Here is an 18,530-nt window from a genome sequence, read left to right as displayed (position 1 = left end):
CCGGCCCCACTGGCCCGGTCCGTAATCCGGCCCTGACTGTAGCTACAAACAGGTATTTCTTACATAAATATGGATTGGAAAAGGGGGAGAACAAGGGATGTGGAGGGCCCCATGCCTGTGTTTGCCTTCTGTCCCAAGATTACTAAATCTACCCCTGGAGCAAATGCATTTGAGAAGATCTTCTATGCATTCTATTGGCAAATCTCTCATAGAGCACCTTATTTAAGCTGCTTTAACCTGCCTACCTTTGCTGCTTCCTCTGCAAGCCTTTTTGCAACTCACCACCACCCCAACTCTTCCCCTTTCATGCTGTCTGACTTTAATCAATGTCATTTCTGTATCATTGATGCTGGCTCACAACCCAGTCCAGGCCACCTTCTTCCATTGAGCCATGGTCCAGTTCTGATGCTCACATGTATATTGTAGGTACTTTCCTTGGTGGACAGGACTCAGCATGAGTGCCCTGACCAGTCTGCATTTCCTCAGCCCATACAAAGCAAGCTGTGATGTGTTGTGCATTCTAAAACCTTCTATCATAACCAGCATTAACTTTTTCAGCAGTTGTGCAGGTGCTCTTCTGTGGTTCACTGAATGTCCTTCCTTGGACCACTTTCTGATAGATGATAATCACTGAATACTGGAACACACCCAAAACCTACAATTTTGGAGATGTGTTGACCCAGTCATCTAACCATTGCATTTAGCCCTTGTCAAAGAGGCTAAGATCCCTCATCCATGCATTTTCATTGCTGTCGCTCTCCCTGCATTAGCTGTTCCATGCAGGCACATGGAAGAGCAGGGAGGTGCTCTCCCTGCCTCAAGGCTTTCCACATAGGCACGTGGAAGAGCAGGGAGGTCTCTTAATCCATGCCATTTCTGCTGCTGCCACTATCCCTGCTTTAGCCATTCCATGCAGGCACGTGGAAGGGCAGAGAGCACACCTCATTTACAGTAATGATTGGCAGTGGCAACATTTGAGGGATGTCCTGAGATCCTTGAGATGAGCAGGACTCTCAGCAATCTTAAGGATGTCTGGAATTGGGTGGGTGGAAGTCCGGTATCTGGGCTTCCACTTGGGTCATGGGCAGGTAGATCCCCAAATTGATAAGACCACAGTGATTGTGGCCTGCCCGAGACCCAAAAACAAAAAGGGGGTGAGGCAGTTCATGGGGCTTGCTGGCTATTATAGAGGGGTTGTACCTAATTTTTTGGACCTCACCAGCCCGCTGACTGACCTCACTTAAAAGGGGGCACTTGATGTAGTCCAGTGTATTTACAGGTTACAGCTGTTTTGTGTGTGGGCCAACTGTTACATAGACTTGAGTTTTCTCTCCCTTTTGTTCTGCAGACTGACATATCAGACAGAGGGCTGGGGGCTGTTTTGTCCCAGATAGTGGAGGGGGAGGACTGCACCATGCTGCACATCAGCTGCAAGCTCTCAGTGTGGGAAAATCAGTACAGCATGAGAGAGGAGTGTTTGGCCATCAAGTAGGCAGTCCCCACTCTCTGATTCTACCTGCTGGGACACCCTTTCACTCTATGTTCTGACCAAATCCTGCTCTGATGGTTCCACTGCATGAAAAATACCAATGCGAGGATCACTTGTTGGTCTGTGCCGCTTTATTCATTTAAGTTCAAGGTGGTCCACAGGCTGGCGGCACAGATGGTAGTGGCGGATTACCTCTCCTGCCGAGTGTGGGAGTCAGCTGCAGGCCAGACGGCTCCCTGGGCTGAGTCGAGTGGTAAGGGTATGTGGCAGTGGGGGCATGGTTGAGTGTCAGCTGTGGACAGAGCGGAGGCAGGTAGAACCAGTAGGTAGCATGTGATGAGTTTCACCTGTGTCGGATCACCAGCAATTTACTTATGTGTTTCTTGTGTTCTTTTAGAGAGAAGCTGAGAACCAGAGAGGTGCTCATAACTAGAGAGAGATAACCAAGGAGCAACCCAGTACAGTGTGTGTGTGTGTGTGTGTGTGTGTGTGTGTGTGTGTGTGTGCGCATGTGTGTATAGAGTATTAAAGATTGCTGGAAAGCTCATTATTATTATTAATTAATAAATACATAAATAAAAATAATGATAATGAACTCAGCAGAAATTGTTGCAAGCCTGTCTCCTGGTTCTTCATTTTCACAAGACCCATGAGAGTGCTACAAATACCAATAACAATTTTCTTTTATTTCCACAGTTCCATGGAAATAATTAGAGAGCAGCCTTGAATCACCTGATCGCAAAAGGCTTGAGTCCTTAAAGCATATATGCAGAACCATGGCCTCACTTTTGTTTGTAAATGCCTTGAGACTTCAAGAATGGCACAGGAATAGTTTTAAGCATTAACAATAACTCTAATATAGTAATTTTTATGATTAAAGTGATTTATATAGGTAGCGGTCTGAGTGAATGACCTTGACGTCCGTAACATCACAACAGGAAGTCTATCGGTCTCATCACCATTTCCGCTATACGAAAACACAGAGCTGACTGCTACTCCAATCCTCCATTTTGAGCTAATTTATCACCATGCCACACATATGTGCTTTTGGCCGGTGCAGCAACATGACAGAAGCTGGATTTACATTGCATTCATGGCCCAAGAATGTTCAAACTGCAAAGATTTGGACGCATTTTGCGAGAAGTTCACGGGCACATTGGGCGGCTATGAAGTGGTCTCTCCTTTGCTCTGCACATTTTACTGAAGACTCGTATGAGACCTCTGATCTGTTGAGGAGCGTTGGCTATAAGCCCGTATTGAAAGAGGGTGCAGTACCAACAATTAAAGAAAACTACAAGAAAAGGAAAGTATTTATTTTATTTTTTTAAAGGAAAGTGAGTTCAGTTGCACCAGTCCTCCCAGAGTGAGCCAAGGGTTGTTGCTAAAACCCAGAATGGGACGGGACATATCGCTCGGGCAGTGACCTCCCTGCAGTTGTTGCTAAAACCGGTGACATCCCGTTCCGTCCTGGGTTTTAGTAATTGCCTGAGCCCAGCAGTAATGGCAGAATACACAGTATGAAGAAAAGTGAATGAATAGAGCAGTCGTCTGACTTCTAAACTGGATGTTGCTGCCGAGGCGGCACGGTGGTGTAGTGGTTAGTGCTGTCACCTCACAGCAAGAAGGTCCAGGTTCAAGCCCCATGGCCGGCAAGGGCCTTTTTGTGCAGAGTTTGCATGTTCTCCCTGTGGGTTTCCTCTGGGTGCTCCGGTTTCCCCCACAGTCCAAAGACATGCAGGTTAGGTTAACTGGTGACTCTAAATTGACCGGAGGTGTGAATGTGAGTGTGAATGGTTGTCTGTGTCTATGTGTCAGCCCTGTGATGACCTGGCGACTTCTCCAGGGTGTACCCCGCCTTTCGCCCGTAGTCAGCTGGGATAGGCTCCAGCTTGCCTGCGACCCTGTAGAACAGGATAAAGCGGCTAGAGATAATGAGATGAGATGAGATATCACTGCCATCTCGCCCTTACATGGAAGAAGTGAATGAATGGAGAACTGAACAAACAACTGAAAGTCAGATTGTTTCAAAAACAATCGGCCTTCAAGAAGCGAGAACACAGACGGATAAGCTCCGACTCTCATTTGGATCAAAAAACAACAAAAACACCATATTGTTTACCTGCATTTAGATTAATACATGTAACTTGTATTGTGTGTTTAAGTTACCGGTATAAGATTATTTAATTTGCTTCAGAATGTGATTGTCTCAGTTCATCTGATTATTTAATTAGCCTTTTATGTTTTATCAGTAAAAATGCATGCATGTACATGTATGTTGCATAAGTAATAACACCTATCCTGTTTTAATGAGTCAACCCACAATCAATGAAGGCCTCAGCCTTAAAACCGGTTACCGCTGTGACATCACACACTCAGGGCTGGCTGGCTCAGCAGGGCAGCTCCAATGCCAACTTTGCAGTCAATTTTAACTCTCAAAAAAAATTTTTTTTATTCCCATTTATGCAGCATACAAGAGTCAAGGATGGAGATACAACCCCGATTCCAAAAAAGTTGGGACAATGTACAAATTGTAAATAAAAACGGAATGCAATGATGTGGAAGTTTCAAAATTTCATATTTTATTCAGAATAGAACATAGATGACATATCAAATGTTGAAACTGAGAAAATGTATCATTTAAAGAGAAAAATTAGGTGATTTTAAATTTCATGACAACACCACATCTCAAAAAAGTTGGGACAAGGCCATGTTTACCACTGTGAGACATCCCCTTTTCTCTTTACAACAGTCTGTAAACGTCTGGGGACTGAGGAGACAAGTTGCTCAAGTTTAGGGATAGGAATGTTAACCCATTCTTGTCTAATGTAGGATTCTAGTTGCTCAACTGTCTTAGGTCTTTTTTGTCGTATCTTCCGTTTTATGATGCGCCAAATGTTTTCTATGGGTGAAAGATCTGGACTGCAGGCTGGCCAGTTCAGTACCCGGACCCTTCTTCTACGCAGCCAAGATGCTGTAATTGATGAAGTATGTGGTTTGGCATTATCATGTTGGAAAATGCAAGGTCTTCCCTGAAAGAGACGTTGTCTGGATGGGAGCATCTGTTGCTCTAGAACCTGGATATACCTTTCAGCATTGATGGTGTCTTTCCAGATGTGTAAGCTGCCCATGCCACACGCACTAATGCAACCCCAGACCATCAGAGATGCAGGCTTCTGAACTGAGCGCTGATAACAACTTGGGTCGTCCTTCTCCTCTTTAGTCCGAATGACACGGCGTCCCTGATTTCCATAAAGAACTTCACATTTTGATTCGTCTGACCACAGAACAATTTTCCACTTTGCCACAGTCCATTTTAAATGAGCCTTGGCCCAGAGAAGACATCTGCGCTTCTGGATCATGTTTAGATACGGCTTCTTCTTTGAACTATAGAGTTTTAGCTGGCAACGGTGGATGGCACGGTGAATTGTGTTCACAGATAATGTTCTCTGGAAATATTCCTGAGCCCATTTTGTGATTTCCAATACAGAAGCATGCCTGTATGTGATGCAGTGCCGTCTAAGGGCCCGAAGATCACGGGCACCCAGTATGGTTTTCCGGCCTTGACCCTTACGCACAGAGATTCTTCCAGATTCTCTGAATCTTTTGATGATATTATGCACTGTAGATTTTTATTTATTTATTTCTCCTTTATTTAACCAGGGTAGTCACATTGAGGCTGTTGCCTCTTTTTCAAGTGAGCCCTGTCCAAGAAAGCAGCAATAAGCTAAAACAGACAACATAAAGCAGACGTGCAGATAAACACAGCAGCAAAGCATAACAAAGATTAAGAGCAAAGACATAAAAGATTAAAACATGAAAACATGCAGGACATAATCAAAACATGCAAGACATAAGCAAGATATGCATAGCTTAAAAGAATGGCAGGGCGTCAGCACATCATACTAAACAACACACACAACTTGATAAGACAAGCAGGACAAAAACATACCATGCAGGGCAACAAGATACACACAGCTTAAAACACACAATAGGTTAAAAGACAGGCAGGACACATCAATAACATGTTGGACAAGAGACACTTAGCTTAATATACACGCAGGTTGAGACAAGCAGAATATAAGCATAGCATGCTAGACAGCAAGAGAGCAGAGATTACCGTAAAAAATAGGTACACAATGAAATAAGAACACAAACAAGCACATCACAGGTAACATAGACCAAAGCTGGCATACTTACAACATGAACATAAAAAATAATGCACTGAATGTGTTCAATAGAATAGCCTTAACCTTAAAAACACTTGCATTGATATTTTAGTATGTCAGCAATGCGTAACTTAAAATCAGTCAGTGGAATGAACAAATCTAGCTTTAACTGTTTCTGGAGTTCATTCCAGGTTGAGGGGGCATTGTATTGAAAGGCTAATTTTCCAAAATTGGTTCTAGGAGTTGGTATGTTAAAGAGAATAATATTGTTTGATCTGAGGTTATATCTATTATTTGAAGACCAAGAAAACAGTGATAGATAGGATGGTAACAAACCAATAACTGCCTTATAAATGAAAGTCAGCCAATGAAGCTGCCTGCGTACTGACAGCGGGTGACAACCAGACAGGCTGTACAGGTCACAATGATGTGTTGAATATTTAGCCCCAGTAATAAAACGTAGTGCAGAGTGATAAGTTGAATCTAGCAACCGTAGCACAGACTTTGATGCATGCATATAAAGAATGTCACCATAGTCTAATACAGAAACAAATGTAGATATTACCAGTTCCTTTCTGGCTTTAAGATTAAAACATGCCTTATTTCTATAATAAAACCCTAATTTTACTTTTAGTTTCTGCACTAAGCTGGTAACATGAGAATTAAAAGACAGCTCTTCGTCCAATAAAAATCCTAAGTATTTGTAGCTTGACACCCTCTCTATAACCTGTCCCTGAAGAGTAATTATTTGAGGCAAAGTTTGAGTTTGAGAATTAGTAAATAACATATATTTGGTTTTGTTTGAGTTTAGTACTAGATGTAACTTAAGTAAGTTTTCTTGTATTTTTGTGAAAGCTTCTTGGAGTTTTGCTAATGCCTCAGAAGGAGATGGAGCTGAGCAGTATAGAATGGTGTCATCTGCATATAGGTGTACATTGGCATTGTTTACATATGCACAGATGTCATTTATGTAGATGGTGAATAATAATGGACCCAAGATGGAACCTTGTGGAATGCCAATTTTGATCTGAGCTCTTCCTGATGTTATACCATCACAGGAAACACACTGATATCTATTTGTAAAATAATATTTAAACCAAAGTAAAGCTTTTTCGGACATCCCAATGTTATACAGAGAATGTAATAAAATACTATGATTTACTGTATCAAAAGCTTTAGAAAGATCAATAAACAACGCGGCACAAGAGTTTTTACTATCAATAACACTAATGATGTCATTGACTACTTTTACGGCTGCTGTGATGGTGCTATGTCTCTTCCTAAAGCCTGATTGAACTGGGCTAAGAATACTGTTATTAGTTAAAAACTCTTTTAGTTGATCACTAATTAGAGACTCAAAGATTTTGGCTAACACTGAAAGCTTTGAGATTGGACGGTAGTTATCTAGCAAAGTTGGATCGCCACTCTTTAATAAAGGTACTACATGTGCTAATTTCCAGGAATCTGGAATACAGTTTTGTTCCAGGGATAAATTAAAAATGTATGTTAAAGGGTGAGTGATAATTTCAGCAGAAAGTTTTAAAAGTGATGGGTCAAGACCATCAGGACCAGCTGACTTTCTACTATTTATATTTTTTAGAGCTGATAACACTGACTCCCTGTGAATTGGTTCAAAAGCAAAAGTAGGCCTATTTACCTGTCTCACACTAGGAGACTGAAAATCAGACTGTGTTTGCCTCGGTAGTGAATTAAAAAGAAGCCCTGCCGAAGTGAAGTGTTGGTTAAAAGAATCCACTATCTCTTTTTTGTCAGTAATTTGTGCGGAATCTAAGCATATTTGTTTGGGTAATGCAGATGTTGTTGAATTGGACTTTAATGACTTAATTGTTTTCCAAAATTTAGCCGGGTTCTGTAGATTCCTAGTCATTTCGTCTAGATAAAACTGAGATTTAGCTTTACGTATCTGTGCCGTGCATTTATTTCTTAGACACCTGAAAATAGTCCAATCCGTATCTAAACCAGATTTTCTTGCCTTTGCCCAGGCGAGATCTCTGTCCCTAACCAGACAGGACAGTTCTTCAGAAAACCATGGATTGTCTCTCCCTTTAACCCTAAATTGTCTCAAGAGGGCGTGTTTATTTACAACTCTCAAAAAGAGATCCTTAAAGAAAGTCCATGCCAACTCGACCTCTGGAATTAAGGGCACCCTATGCCAGTCACAATGATATAAGTCGTGCAAAAATGCCTGTTGATCAAAATGTTTAAAATATCGCTTCTCTATAATTCGTGAAGCTGATTTTAAAAGTTTACAGTTTCGAATCATTGCTACTGCACAATGGTCGCTCACATCATTTGGGAATATACCAACATAAAGATATTTATCAGGTTTGTTTATTAAGATTATATCAATTAGAGTAGATTTACTAGGATTTTTTTATATTTGGGCGTGTTGGGGCATTTATTACTTGGGTTAAATTGACAGTGACAGTATGCCTTGAAGTCTCTAGAGTCATCTTTCATCCAATCCCAATTTAAATCACCTAGTAGAATAACTTCTTTCTGGCCGATGATTTCAGAGAGCACAGATGATAAGGAAGATAATGTGTCACTTTTAGCTGATGGAGGTCGATAACAGCAGACAATGACTAGATTGGTATTCCCTAATTTTAAGTTAATTGCCAACAACTCAAAACTTTTCATAACGCTCATAGATTTTAACAAAGTGGCATGATATGCAGATCTTACATACAACACTACCCCACCCCCTTTACTCTTTCGATCTGCACGAAATACATTGTAACCATTGATTGCAATGTCATTGTCCGATATGCTCTTTTTTTTCAGCCACGTTTCAGATAAAGCAAAAACATCAACATTTGCAGACACTGCCCATAGCCTAATGAAGTCCATTTTAGGCACTATACTACGGACATTTAAATGCATAACTTTCAGGCCAGGTTTCCTGGCAAAATCCGATGGTATATCGAGACATTCGGGTCCGGGGTTTGGTTTAACATTGCCGGCCAAAAGCAACAACAATATAATAAAACGACGTTGCCAAACATGTTTTAATATGACATCTCGGGAAGATACACTGTGCAACAAACCATGCCTTGTGCTTGATACAGTGAAATAGTCTCTGATCGTTAGCAAGTAAATGAAAGAGAGCTTTAAATCAAGTCCATGTGTGGAAAGGTCAGTGTGCTCCTTTTGGGAGACAAATGTGTGTATATGCGTACTTTTTGACGCAGTGTATAAAACGAAATCCAAAGTCCTGCGGGAAACTCTTTCCCGGGTTGATGACAACCAGTCCATATTTAACATCCAAAATAGCCATAAAGTCCAGGCAATGTATAAAACACGCATAATGAATAGAAAACAGTAACCTACCGGAATAAAGAGAACAGGAAGCAGACAGACAAACCGCTTAAGTCCACTGTTTACCTCCTCAATTTAGTCCACTAAAACGCTTGTAAACAACGAGTGTTAACTTTGATGTTGGATGCATATGTCCATAAGCCTAAGATGAAATATGGGAATTTGTATTGGAAAACGGGGAAAGGAAAGGGGAAGGGAAAGAAATCGCTGTCGGTGCAGGCCTGAGAAGGTGCATCAGGTGGGCATTCAGAAATGGAGTAGCAGGAGCAGGCAGGTAAACAAGTGCGCGAGCCAGAGGGTGAAGTCACTTGGCTTGCTTGCTTATTTAGGCGGAGTAATGAAACCTTACATACGTCGGTTCGTCCCCTAATGGTTTGGCGGAGTACTGGTCAAAAAGTGCTTTATCAGATATGCAGCAGAGCTCGCATTTTAAATGGAAATAAATCGCGATTTTCATTTAATTTAATCGTGGCAGCCAAAATCGCGATTTTCGATTAAATTCGATTAATTGTGCAGCCCTACCTAAATGTGCCTTTTCAAACAAACATGATGCAACATAAGAATTCATCCACAAGTCTTCAGGAACTCTCAAAGAAAAAAAGATGCTAGCATCCATGTCCAGTTCCAGCATATCAGTCACTTTTTTTATGCAGTTTCTACTCTAGCAATGTCAACTTCATATACATAACCAGTGGCGATCCTAGAGTGATTTACTCCCCGGGCCAAACCCCCTGCTGGCGCCTTCTCACTGACAGTGTATGGATCTACATTCCCAATGAAACGTACCTTCTCAGCATAACGCTCCCGTGCCTGCTTATCCAAACTTTCACAGTAGTGCTCCATCACTTCAGATGTCTAAATTCTTAAAAAATCCAAGCTTCTAAGCCCTCTAACGCGGAAACGAATCGGTGAATGTGTACTCTATGAGCGCTCTGGAGCGAGTGACTTCCAAGATGGCCGCGCAGACCGCAGTGTTACTATTTTTAGCATCATCTTGGAGCACTCTATTCTGAGTCCAGTCCAGAAATTGGGGTAGATCTCTGATAGCTCCTTCTCGTGCATGAATGTGATCAGCTCAAGGGGGGGGTCACAGTTGCTGATGGCAAGTCAGGAAAGTTCCTGATCTCCTGCACGAGCTCTTTTTTTTTTGGGACCGTTTTTTTTTTCTTCGCACCCGCGCTCGTGCCGCCCCCCCGCGATGCCACCCCGGGCGGCTGCCCGGTCGGACCGCCCCCAGGACCGCCCCTGTACATAACTCTATAGTGTTCACTCACCAAAGGATAATCATAACTCCACAGTGTTCACTCACTTAAGGATATTCAAAACTACTGTGTTTACTCACTTAGGTTTCGTTTCTATCCCGGGCTCCAGCCCGACTTTGCACGCTCGTAGCTCGGGCAGGGGAGGTCCCAGCCTGCCCAAACTTGACAGCCAGAGTCCTCTGCCCTCTCCCCAAAGAACCAGCGTGGGCAGGGCGCGCTAGCCCCGCGCCTCGGGACGTAATTTGCCCTGAGGCGAGCCGCGGCGCTCCGCTTAGGTTTCGTTTCTATCCCGGGCTCCAGCCCGACTTTGCACGCTCGTAGCTCGGGCAGGGGAGGTCCCAGCATCCCCAAACTTGACAGCCAGAGACCTCTGCCCTCCCCCCAAAGAACGAAATCGCTGAACAAATGTCTCACAGTCTTATGTCGAACGTCTGTAGCAACCTCTTTCTCCAACCATTCCCAGCGGAACTTGTTTTTCACTATTCTGTCGATTTCTTTAACTCGATTTGTATCTTTACGCTCGATCACGGAGGCTGCCATCTTTCAACTCTTTGTTTTAGTGGAGCAGATAACTAAAAAAATCCTTCAAATGGTGACACAAGCATGAAATTTTGCACAGATACCCTCCTGGATATACTCTTTCAGATTAGGATCCTGGCCACATGAAAATTCAAGATGGCAACCTTTTTTCAAGATGGCCACCATCAGTATCTGGCAATCTCACACTGAGACCATATATCTGTTGAAATAAACATGCTTTTTCCATTTAAATGAACTTTAAATCATGGGATTGTGATCATGAACTGTTTCCCACAATCTACCATGTCATTCAAGATTTAAACAAAGAAGACCTCCAAGTCCAACCTAAATGCGAAATGTGACTGGTCCTTCTGAACATAGGTTGCTTTCAACAAGGTATGCAACCAATTCTGAGATCACCATTGGATACACATCTGGTTGTGACTTAGTGTCACGTTTCTTAAGGTTCCTCAGGTGCGCCCTTTCCCTGTTGTAGAGGGCCCGAAGGCAAACATTATGGTACTTGAACTCCTGTGCAATGACATCACCACCAGTCAATCTTGCAAGAAGCTTACCATCACCAAGCATCTCTGCAATGTCGCACAGCCTCTTGTCTAGGCCCGTTGTACTGGCCTCTCTGAGGTCTGATGCAGGTGCCACTTTCATCTCATCTCATCTCATTATCTCTAGCCGCTTTATCCTGTTCTACAGGGTCGCAGGCAAGCTGGAGCCTATCCCAGCTGACTACGGGCGAAAGGCGGGGTACACCCTGGACAAGTCGCCAGGTCGTCACAGGGCTGACACATAGACACAGACAACCATTCACACTCACATTCACACCTACAGTCAATTTAGAGTCACCAGTTAACCTAACCTGCATGTCTTTGGACTGTGGGGGAAACCGGAGCACCCGGAGGAAACCCACGCAGACACGGGGAGAACATGCAAACTCCACACAGAAAGGCCCTAGCCGGCCACGGGGCTCGAACCCGGACCTTCTTGCTGTGAGGCGACAGTGCTAACCACTACACCACCGTGCCGCCCAGGTGCCACTTTTTCACAGAAAATGCATGTCTGACTGTCATGACTTTTTCACCGCAGTTTTGACTGACAAGCTCCAGTCTCAGTTTCACTGGTTTGACTACTGGAATGGCGCTTTTGTGCCCGTTGCAATTTAGTGTTGTTGAACAACAAGCGACAGCTCACATGGTATTTTGCCATATTTTTCCTGAGTGTGGCTTCTATGCCATCACCTTCATCCAGCCTCTTTGGATCTATTCTCAATGGCATGTCATTGATTTCACTGAACATGGGAATGTTCCTTGCCAGCATTTTGTATCCATCATGTTCTGGGGCATGATGACTTGGAGTGGATGTCAGGCCTTCACTTCTTTTGACCTTCTGGCAAAGGCAACACAAGCTCCAATTTGTTTTCCAATTGGCAGATATCACATTCACTTCTGCCATGATGTCTCTTGATTAAGGCCGAGGGGCTATCCTTTTACCACCCTAATCAAATTGTGCACACATTACTGTATGGGATTCAACTAGGTTCGGTTGCCCTACACTTAGCCCGATCATTCATCCAGTGCCATTTAAGTCCCGTGTGATCTGTACACCATCCGGGTAAGTACATGAACATTTGGTGAGACATGCATAGCCCCCTTACCCTTGGCTCGGCTCTCCCGCGCTGGCACATCCTGTCAATTCAGGTGCGACTCTCTAACTAGTATCTAATAACTAAAAAACTACAGTTTAGTAGCTACATGATATGGGGCTGTTAGAAAGCATTTGGGACACTAAACTATGCATATACTACTACAACTAGTCTAATACTGCAGTGTTAGTAAAGCTAGATCAGTTGACACTGAACCCCATGCCGAGTTACACAGCAGTGATTGACACCAGTGTGCCCTGGTTGTGTGCTGACAATCACTCTTTTGTTTTGTTTTTTTTAATTGCAATCACAGTCACAACTGTAGTTTATAAAAAACGGTTGAATGGGATCTGCACCACACCAACCAAGATCCACATCCAGAAACGATTGCATGTGTGTGTTAAATATGCTCAATTTACAATGGATAAATCATAATTTTCAAGGAGTAGCAGCCATTTTGGGCACCACATTGAAGGCTAACCTTCTTAAATTTATATCAGAGACAACAAAATCTGTAAAATTAGCATATAAGAGCATAAACATGGTTCACTTGGAAAATTAAATTAAGAAAAGAGGGAAAATAACAAAAAATTGTCACATTCGGGCAGCCATCTTGAATTTTTGGCGTGGCCAGGACCCTTTTCTAAAAGAGAGGACATTAAAGCATATTTGTGGAGAATTTCATGCTCGTATCACCATTTGAAGGATTCTTATGAAATATGCAATTAACCGCTGCACTATTTGAAGCGAGCTTACATACAGCTATCTAACAAGCGCTTTCATTGGTTGTTACAGAGCAATGGGCCAATCACGTACCTCGTTTCATCTCAATGACGGAATTACTGAAAGTCGGAACGAATAGGATACGAATGCGGATTTTTGAGCGGAAAATCGGAAAAAAAATTTTTTTTCAAATTTTGAGGTGAAAAAAGCGGAATTCCGCGAATTCGCGGAAAAATCACATCCCTGTACAAACTGACAATACTGACCTTTTATACAGTCTGTTTACAGTTCTGGTCTGTTTCCACTGTCTTACTTGAGTAGTTAGTACTATGAGGTTAGAACATGTTAGTGGTATAAATTAACTGATGTCAGGAGGCATTTCACAAGCTTCCTAAACAGTGAAGCTCTTTAAATTTGGGGTGTTCTGTTATTCTGGTGATGGAGGTGCGAGGGCCCTTCGTTTGGCCTGTAAGCACAATCTCTAAAAAGTAAGCATCATGCCAATTATGTTTCCTGGCCTCCTGGAAAAAAAAAAACATATTTAAGGTGAGCACAGGATTTTCTGCTGGATTAAAACTATAGAGCCATATTTTCTAATGACATTGTAAAAATATCTTACATTCTCTTTCCAGAAGACTCCTTGTTCTTTTTAGACTCTTCTTCTGAACCTGCAAATGATTCAAAATTCAAATTTGGACTCAACATTAAAAATAAACAGTTAATTAGATTTGAATGCTGTTGATTGATCAAAAGCTCACTTACTGTGCACGTTTTGTGTGATGGGTTTGAAGTCTAAAAGACAGATGATGGACAGTTATTATAAAAATGTGCACTGCTTTTGTTCTACATGAGAATGAAACTAAAATTATCGAGACAATCAGATTAGTGTATAGACTGAAATCTAAACTTTTCTAAATCTAAGAAATTCTCTGAAAACATCACTTCTGCCTTCTCTCACCAGATTTCTTCTTCTTCCAGATGAGAATTCCAATAACAGCAACAAGAACCACAGCTGCACCAAATACGATACCAAACACTACATACACTCTTCCACCTGTTAAATCACCACAGAATCTTTATTATTTGCTGCACTGATAAATCAGCATTCACACTATAAATCTGTTTTATAGCCCCTCCTAGAACTGCCACCTTATTGTGGTGGAGGGGTTTGTGTGCTTGAATGATCCTAGGAGCTATGTTGTCGGGGGCATTATGCCCCTGTCAGGGTTTCCCAAGGCAGACAGGTCCTAGGTGACAGGCCAGACTAAGAGCAGTTCACCAAAACCCCTATGGAGAAAAATCTGAGGACCGTGACGTCGCCCGGGATGACGCAGCCGGGGCCCCACCCTGGAGCCAGGCCCGGGGTTGGGGCTCGTATGCGAGCGCTTGGTGGCCGGGCCTTTGCCCATGGGGCCCGGCCGGGCTCAGCCCGAAGAGGTGACGTGGGCCCGACCTCCTGTGGGTTCACCACCCACAGAGGTAGCAGTAGGGGACTGGTGCAATGTGGATTGGGTGGCAGTCGAAGGCAGGGGCCTCGACGACCTGATCCCCGGACACAGCGGCTGGCTGTTGGGACATGGAATGTCACTTCGCTGGGGGGGAAAGAGCCTGAGCTTGTGCGGGAGGTTGAGAGGTACCGGCTAGAGATAGTCGGGCTCACCTCCACGCACAGCTTGGGCTCTGGAACCCAGCTCCTCGAGAGGGGCTGGACTCTCCACTTCTCTGGAGTCGCCCGTGGTGAGCGGCGGCGGGCTGGTGCGGGCTTGCTTATAGCTCCCCAGCTCAGCTGCCATGTGTTGGAGTTTACCCCAGTGAACGAGAGGGTCGCCTCTCTGCGCCTTCGGATTGGGGAGAGGGCTCTTGCTGTTGTTTGTGCCTACGGCCCAAATAGCAGTATAGAGTATCCGGCCTTCTTGGAGTCCCTGGGAGAGGTACTGAGGAGTGCTCAGACTGGGGACTCCATTGTGCTACTGGGGGACTTCAATGCTCACATGGGCGATGACAGTGACACCTGGAGGGGCGTGGTTGGGAGGAACGGCCTCCCCGATCTGAACCCGAGTGGTGTTTTGTTATTGGACTTCTGTGCTAGTCATGGTTTGTCCATAACGAACACCATGTTCGAGCATAGGGGTGTCCATAAGTGCACGTGGCACCAGGACACCTTAGGTCGGAGGTCAATGATAGACTTTGTAGTTGTTTCATCTGATCTCCGGCCCTATGTCTTGGACACTCGGGTGAAGAGAGGGGCTGAGCTGTCAACTGATCACCACCAGGTGGTGAGTTGGATCCGCTGGCGGAGGAGGAAGCTGGACAGACCTGGCAGGCCCAAACGTATGGTGAGGGTCTGCTGGGAACGTCTGGCTGAGCACTCTGTTGGGGAGGTCTTTAACTCCCACCTCCGGGAGAGCTTTTCCCAGCTTCCGAGGGAGGCGGGGGACATTGAGTCTGAGTGGACCATGTTCTCTACCTCCATTGTGGACGCAGCTGTTCGGAGCTGTGGCCGCAAGGTCTCCGGTGCCTGTCGTGGCGGCAATCCCTGAACCCGGTGGTGGACACCGGAAGTAAGGGATGCCGTCAAGCTGAAGAAGGAGTCCTATCGGGCCATGTTAACCTCCAGGACTCCCGAGGCAGCTGACGGGTATCGGCAGGCCAGGCGTGCTGCAGCTCGGGCAGTTGCGGAGGCAAAAACTCGGAACTGGGAGGAGTTCGGGGAGGCCATGGAGAAGGACTATCGGTCGGCCTCAAAGAAATTCTGGCAAACCGTCCGGCGCCTCAGGAGGGGGAAGCAGTACTCTGCCAACACTGTTTACAGTGCGGGTGGGGAGCTGTTGACCTCGACTGGGGACATTGTCGGGCGGTGGAAGGAATACTTTGAGGATCTCCTCAATCCCACCGTCATGTCTTCCACTGAGGAGACTGAGGCTGATGACTCAGAGGTGGACTCGTCCATTACCCAAGCTGAAGTCACTGAGGTGGTTTGCAAGCTCCTCAGTGGCAAGGCACCAGGGGTGGATGAGATCCGCCCTGAGTATCTCAAGTCTCTGGATGTTGTGGGGCTGTCTTGGTTGACACGCCTCTGCAACATCGCGTGGCGGTCGGGGACAGTGCCTCTGGGGTGGCAGACTGGGGTGGTGGTCCCTCTTTTTAAGAAAGGGGACCGGAGAGTGTGCTCCAATTATAGGGGAATCACACTTCTCAGCCTCCCAGGGAAGGTTTACTCCAGGGTACTGGAGAGGAGAATTCGACCAATAGTCGAACCTCGGATCCAGGAGGAACAATGCGGTTTTCGTCCTGGCCGCGGAACACTGGACCAGCTCTATACCCTTCATAGGGTGCTCGAGGGTTCATGGGAGTTTGCCCAACCAGTCCACATGTGCTTTGTGGATCTGGAGAAGGCATTCGACCGTGTCCCCCGTAGTACTCTGTGGGGGGTGCTTCGGGAGTATGGGGTTCGGGGCTCTTTGCTAAGGGCTGTCCGGTCCCTGTACGAACGGAGCAGGAGTCTGGTTCGCATTGCCGGCAGTAAGTCAGACCTGTTCCCAGTGCATGTTGGACTCCGACAGGGCTGCCCTTTGTCACCGGTTCTGTTCATAATTTTTATGGACAGAATTTCTAGGTGCAGCCAGGGGCCAGAAGGAATCCTGTTTGGGAACCACAGGATTTCATCTCTGCTTTTTGCGGATGATGTTGTCCTGTTGGCTTCTTCAAACCAGGACCTTCAGCATGCACTGGGGCGGTTTGCAGTCGAGTGTGAAGCGGCTGGGATGAGAATCAGCACCTCCAAGTCTGAGGCCATGGTTCTCGACCGGAAAAGGGTGGCTTGCCCTCTCCAGGTTGGTGGAGTAGTTCTGCCTCAAGTGGAGGAGTTTAAGTATCTCGGGATCTTGTTCACGAGTGAGGGAAGGATGGAGCGTGAGATCGACAGGCGGATTGGTGCAGCCTCCACAGTGATGCGGTCGCTTTACCGGTCCGTCGTGGTGAAAAAGGAGCTGAGCCAAAAGGCGAAGCTCTCAATTTACCGGTCGATCTACGTTCCGACTCTCACCTATGGTCATGAGCTTTGGGTAATGACCGAAAGGACAAGATCGCGGATACAAGCGGCCGAAATGAGTTTCCTTCGCAGGGTGGCTGGGCGCTCCCTTAGAGATAGGGTGAGAAGCACAGTCATTCGGGAGGAGCTCGGAGTAGAGCCGCTGCTGCTCCACATCGAGAGGAATCAGCTGAGGTGGCTCGGGCATCTTTTTCGGATGCCTCCTGGACGCCTCCCTGGGGAGGTGTTCCAGGCATGTCCCCCCGGGAGGAGGCCCCGGGGAAGACCCAGGACACGCTGGAGGGACTATGTCTCTGGGCTGGCCTGGGAACGCCTCGGTGTTCTTCCCGAGGAGCTGGCCGAGGTGTCTGGGGAAAGGGAAGTTTGGGCTTCCCTGCTTAGACTGCTGCCTCCACGACCCGGTCCCGGATAAAGCGGAAGAAGACGAGATGTTTCTCTGACCTCTCAGGATCTGGCTCACAGGCATCACTATCTCCTCCTGCAGGCTGCTGTGCTGAACCACACAGGTGTAGTTGTGTTTCTGCAGCGCCTCAGCTGGGACTTTCAGAACGCTTCTCTTCTGGAAACTTCCATCATGGTTGGGTAACGTCTCACTGAGCTCCACACCCACATACACGTCCTCTCCATCCTTCTGCCAGGTGATATTCACACTTTTAGGGAAGAAACCTGTAGCGTGACACACCACCTCTGGAGACGAGTGTTTCTGGAAGACGGATACCTCAGGACGAACTGCAGAGACACACAGAGACATAAATATTAACAATGTGAAGTTTATTCATTTATAAGTGAGAAGGTTAGTGCTTTCACATGCTGAAACATGATTTTTGATGTGAGATTCAAAATTATTTTCATGTCATCAATATTTTTGGCTACACAGATATAAAACATGGTTTAATTTAGTACTGTGTGTGTTGTAGTGAAGGAGTGCTGTGTGTGTGTATACACTGAAGGACAGTAACACGCGCCTCCTCTCAGTTTGTTAGTGTGTGAGCAGCAGTTGCAGATACAGTAACAGAGCAGATCACACACTTTACCTTTCCTCTCCAGAATCTCTCTGCTGTAAGACACATACTTCTGTAACCACTCGATACACCTGTTCTCCAGATAGTGTTTGTCAGCATGAGCAGTCCCTGTAGCATCCAGTTTGTTTTTGGTGATAACAGCCTGAGGTTTAGCTGCAGTCCAGGTGACAGATTTCAGATCCAGACTGATGAAATCATCTCCATCATAACCTAATTGATCATATCCTCTAACAGTCCCGTCATCATCAATCTCACAGCCGTACAGCCTCTGTAGTGTGTGAACTCCTACACACACACACACA

The 18,530-nt window shown here is 45.3% G+C and overlaps 1 protein-coding gene across 3 annotated transcripts in view; it reads right to left on the bottom strand.

The window, feature by feature from the left end:
• Nucleotides 1-8,670: 8,670 nt before the first annotated feature.
• The window catches only part of LOC132900445 (class I histocompatibility antigen, F10 alpha chain-like), a 68,915-nt gene continuing 59,055 nt past the window's right edge, over nucleotides 8,671-18,530 (bottom strand). For 2 of the 3 annotated variants that reach the window (XM_060942538.1, XM_060942537.1), the window contains exons 3-4: nucleotides 18,241-18,513; nucleotides 14,120-17,935 (exon numbers count right to left, since the gene is read on the bottom strand). In XM_060942538.1, coding sequence (XP_060798521.1) covers nucleotides 17,166-17,935; nucleotides 18,241-18,513 — 1,043 coding nt within the window. In that variant the 3' untranslated portion in view covers nucleotides 14,120-17,165. Of the gene's footprint in view, nucleotides 13,677-13,774; nucleotides 13,824-13,917; nucleotides 13,948-14,113; nucleotides 17,936-18,240; nucleotides 18,514-18,530 lie in introns of those variants that run through there. The other variant, XM_060942539.1, reaches the window with a different exon arrangement.

This window comes from Neoarius graeffei, chromosome 16, assembly GCF_027579695.1.
Source record: "Neoarius graeffei isolate fNeoGra1 chromosome 16, fNeoGra1.pri, whole genome shotgun sequence".
In the NCBI taxonomy this organism is placed as follows: domain Eukaryota; kingdom Metazoa; phylum Chordata; class Actinopteri; order Siluriformes; family Ariidae; genus Neoarius; species Neoarius graeffei.
This window is presented reverse-complemented; position numbering and strand designations above follow the sequence as displayed.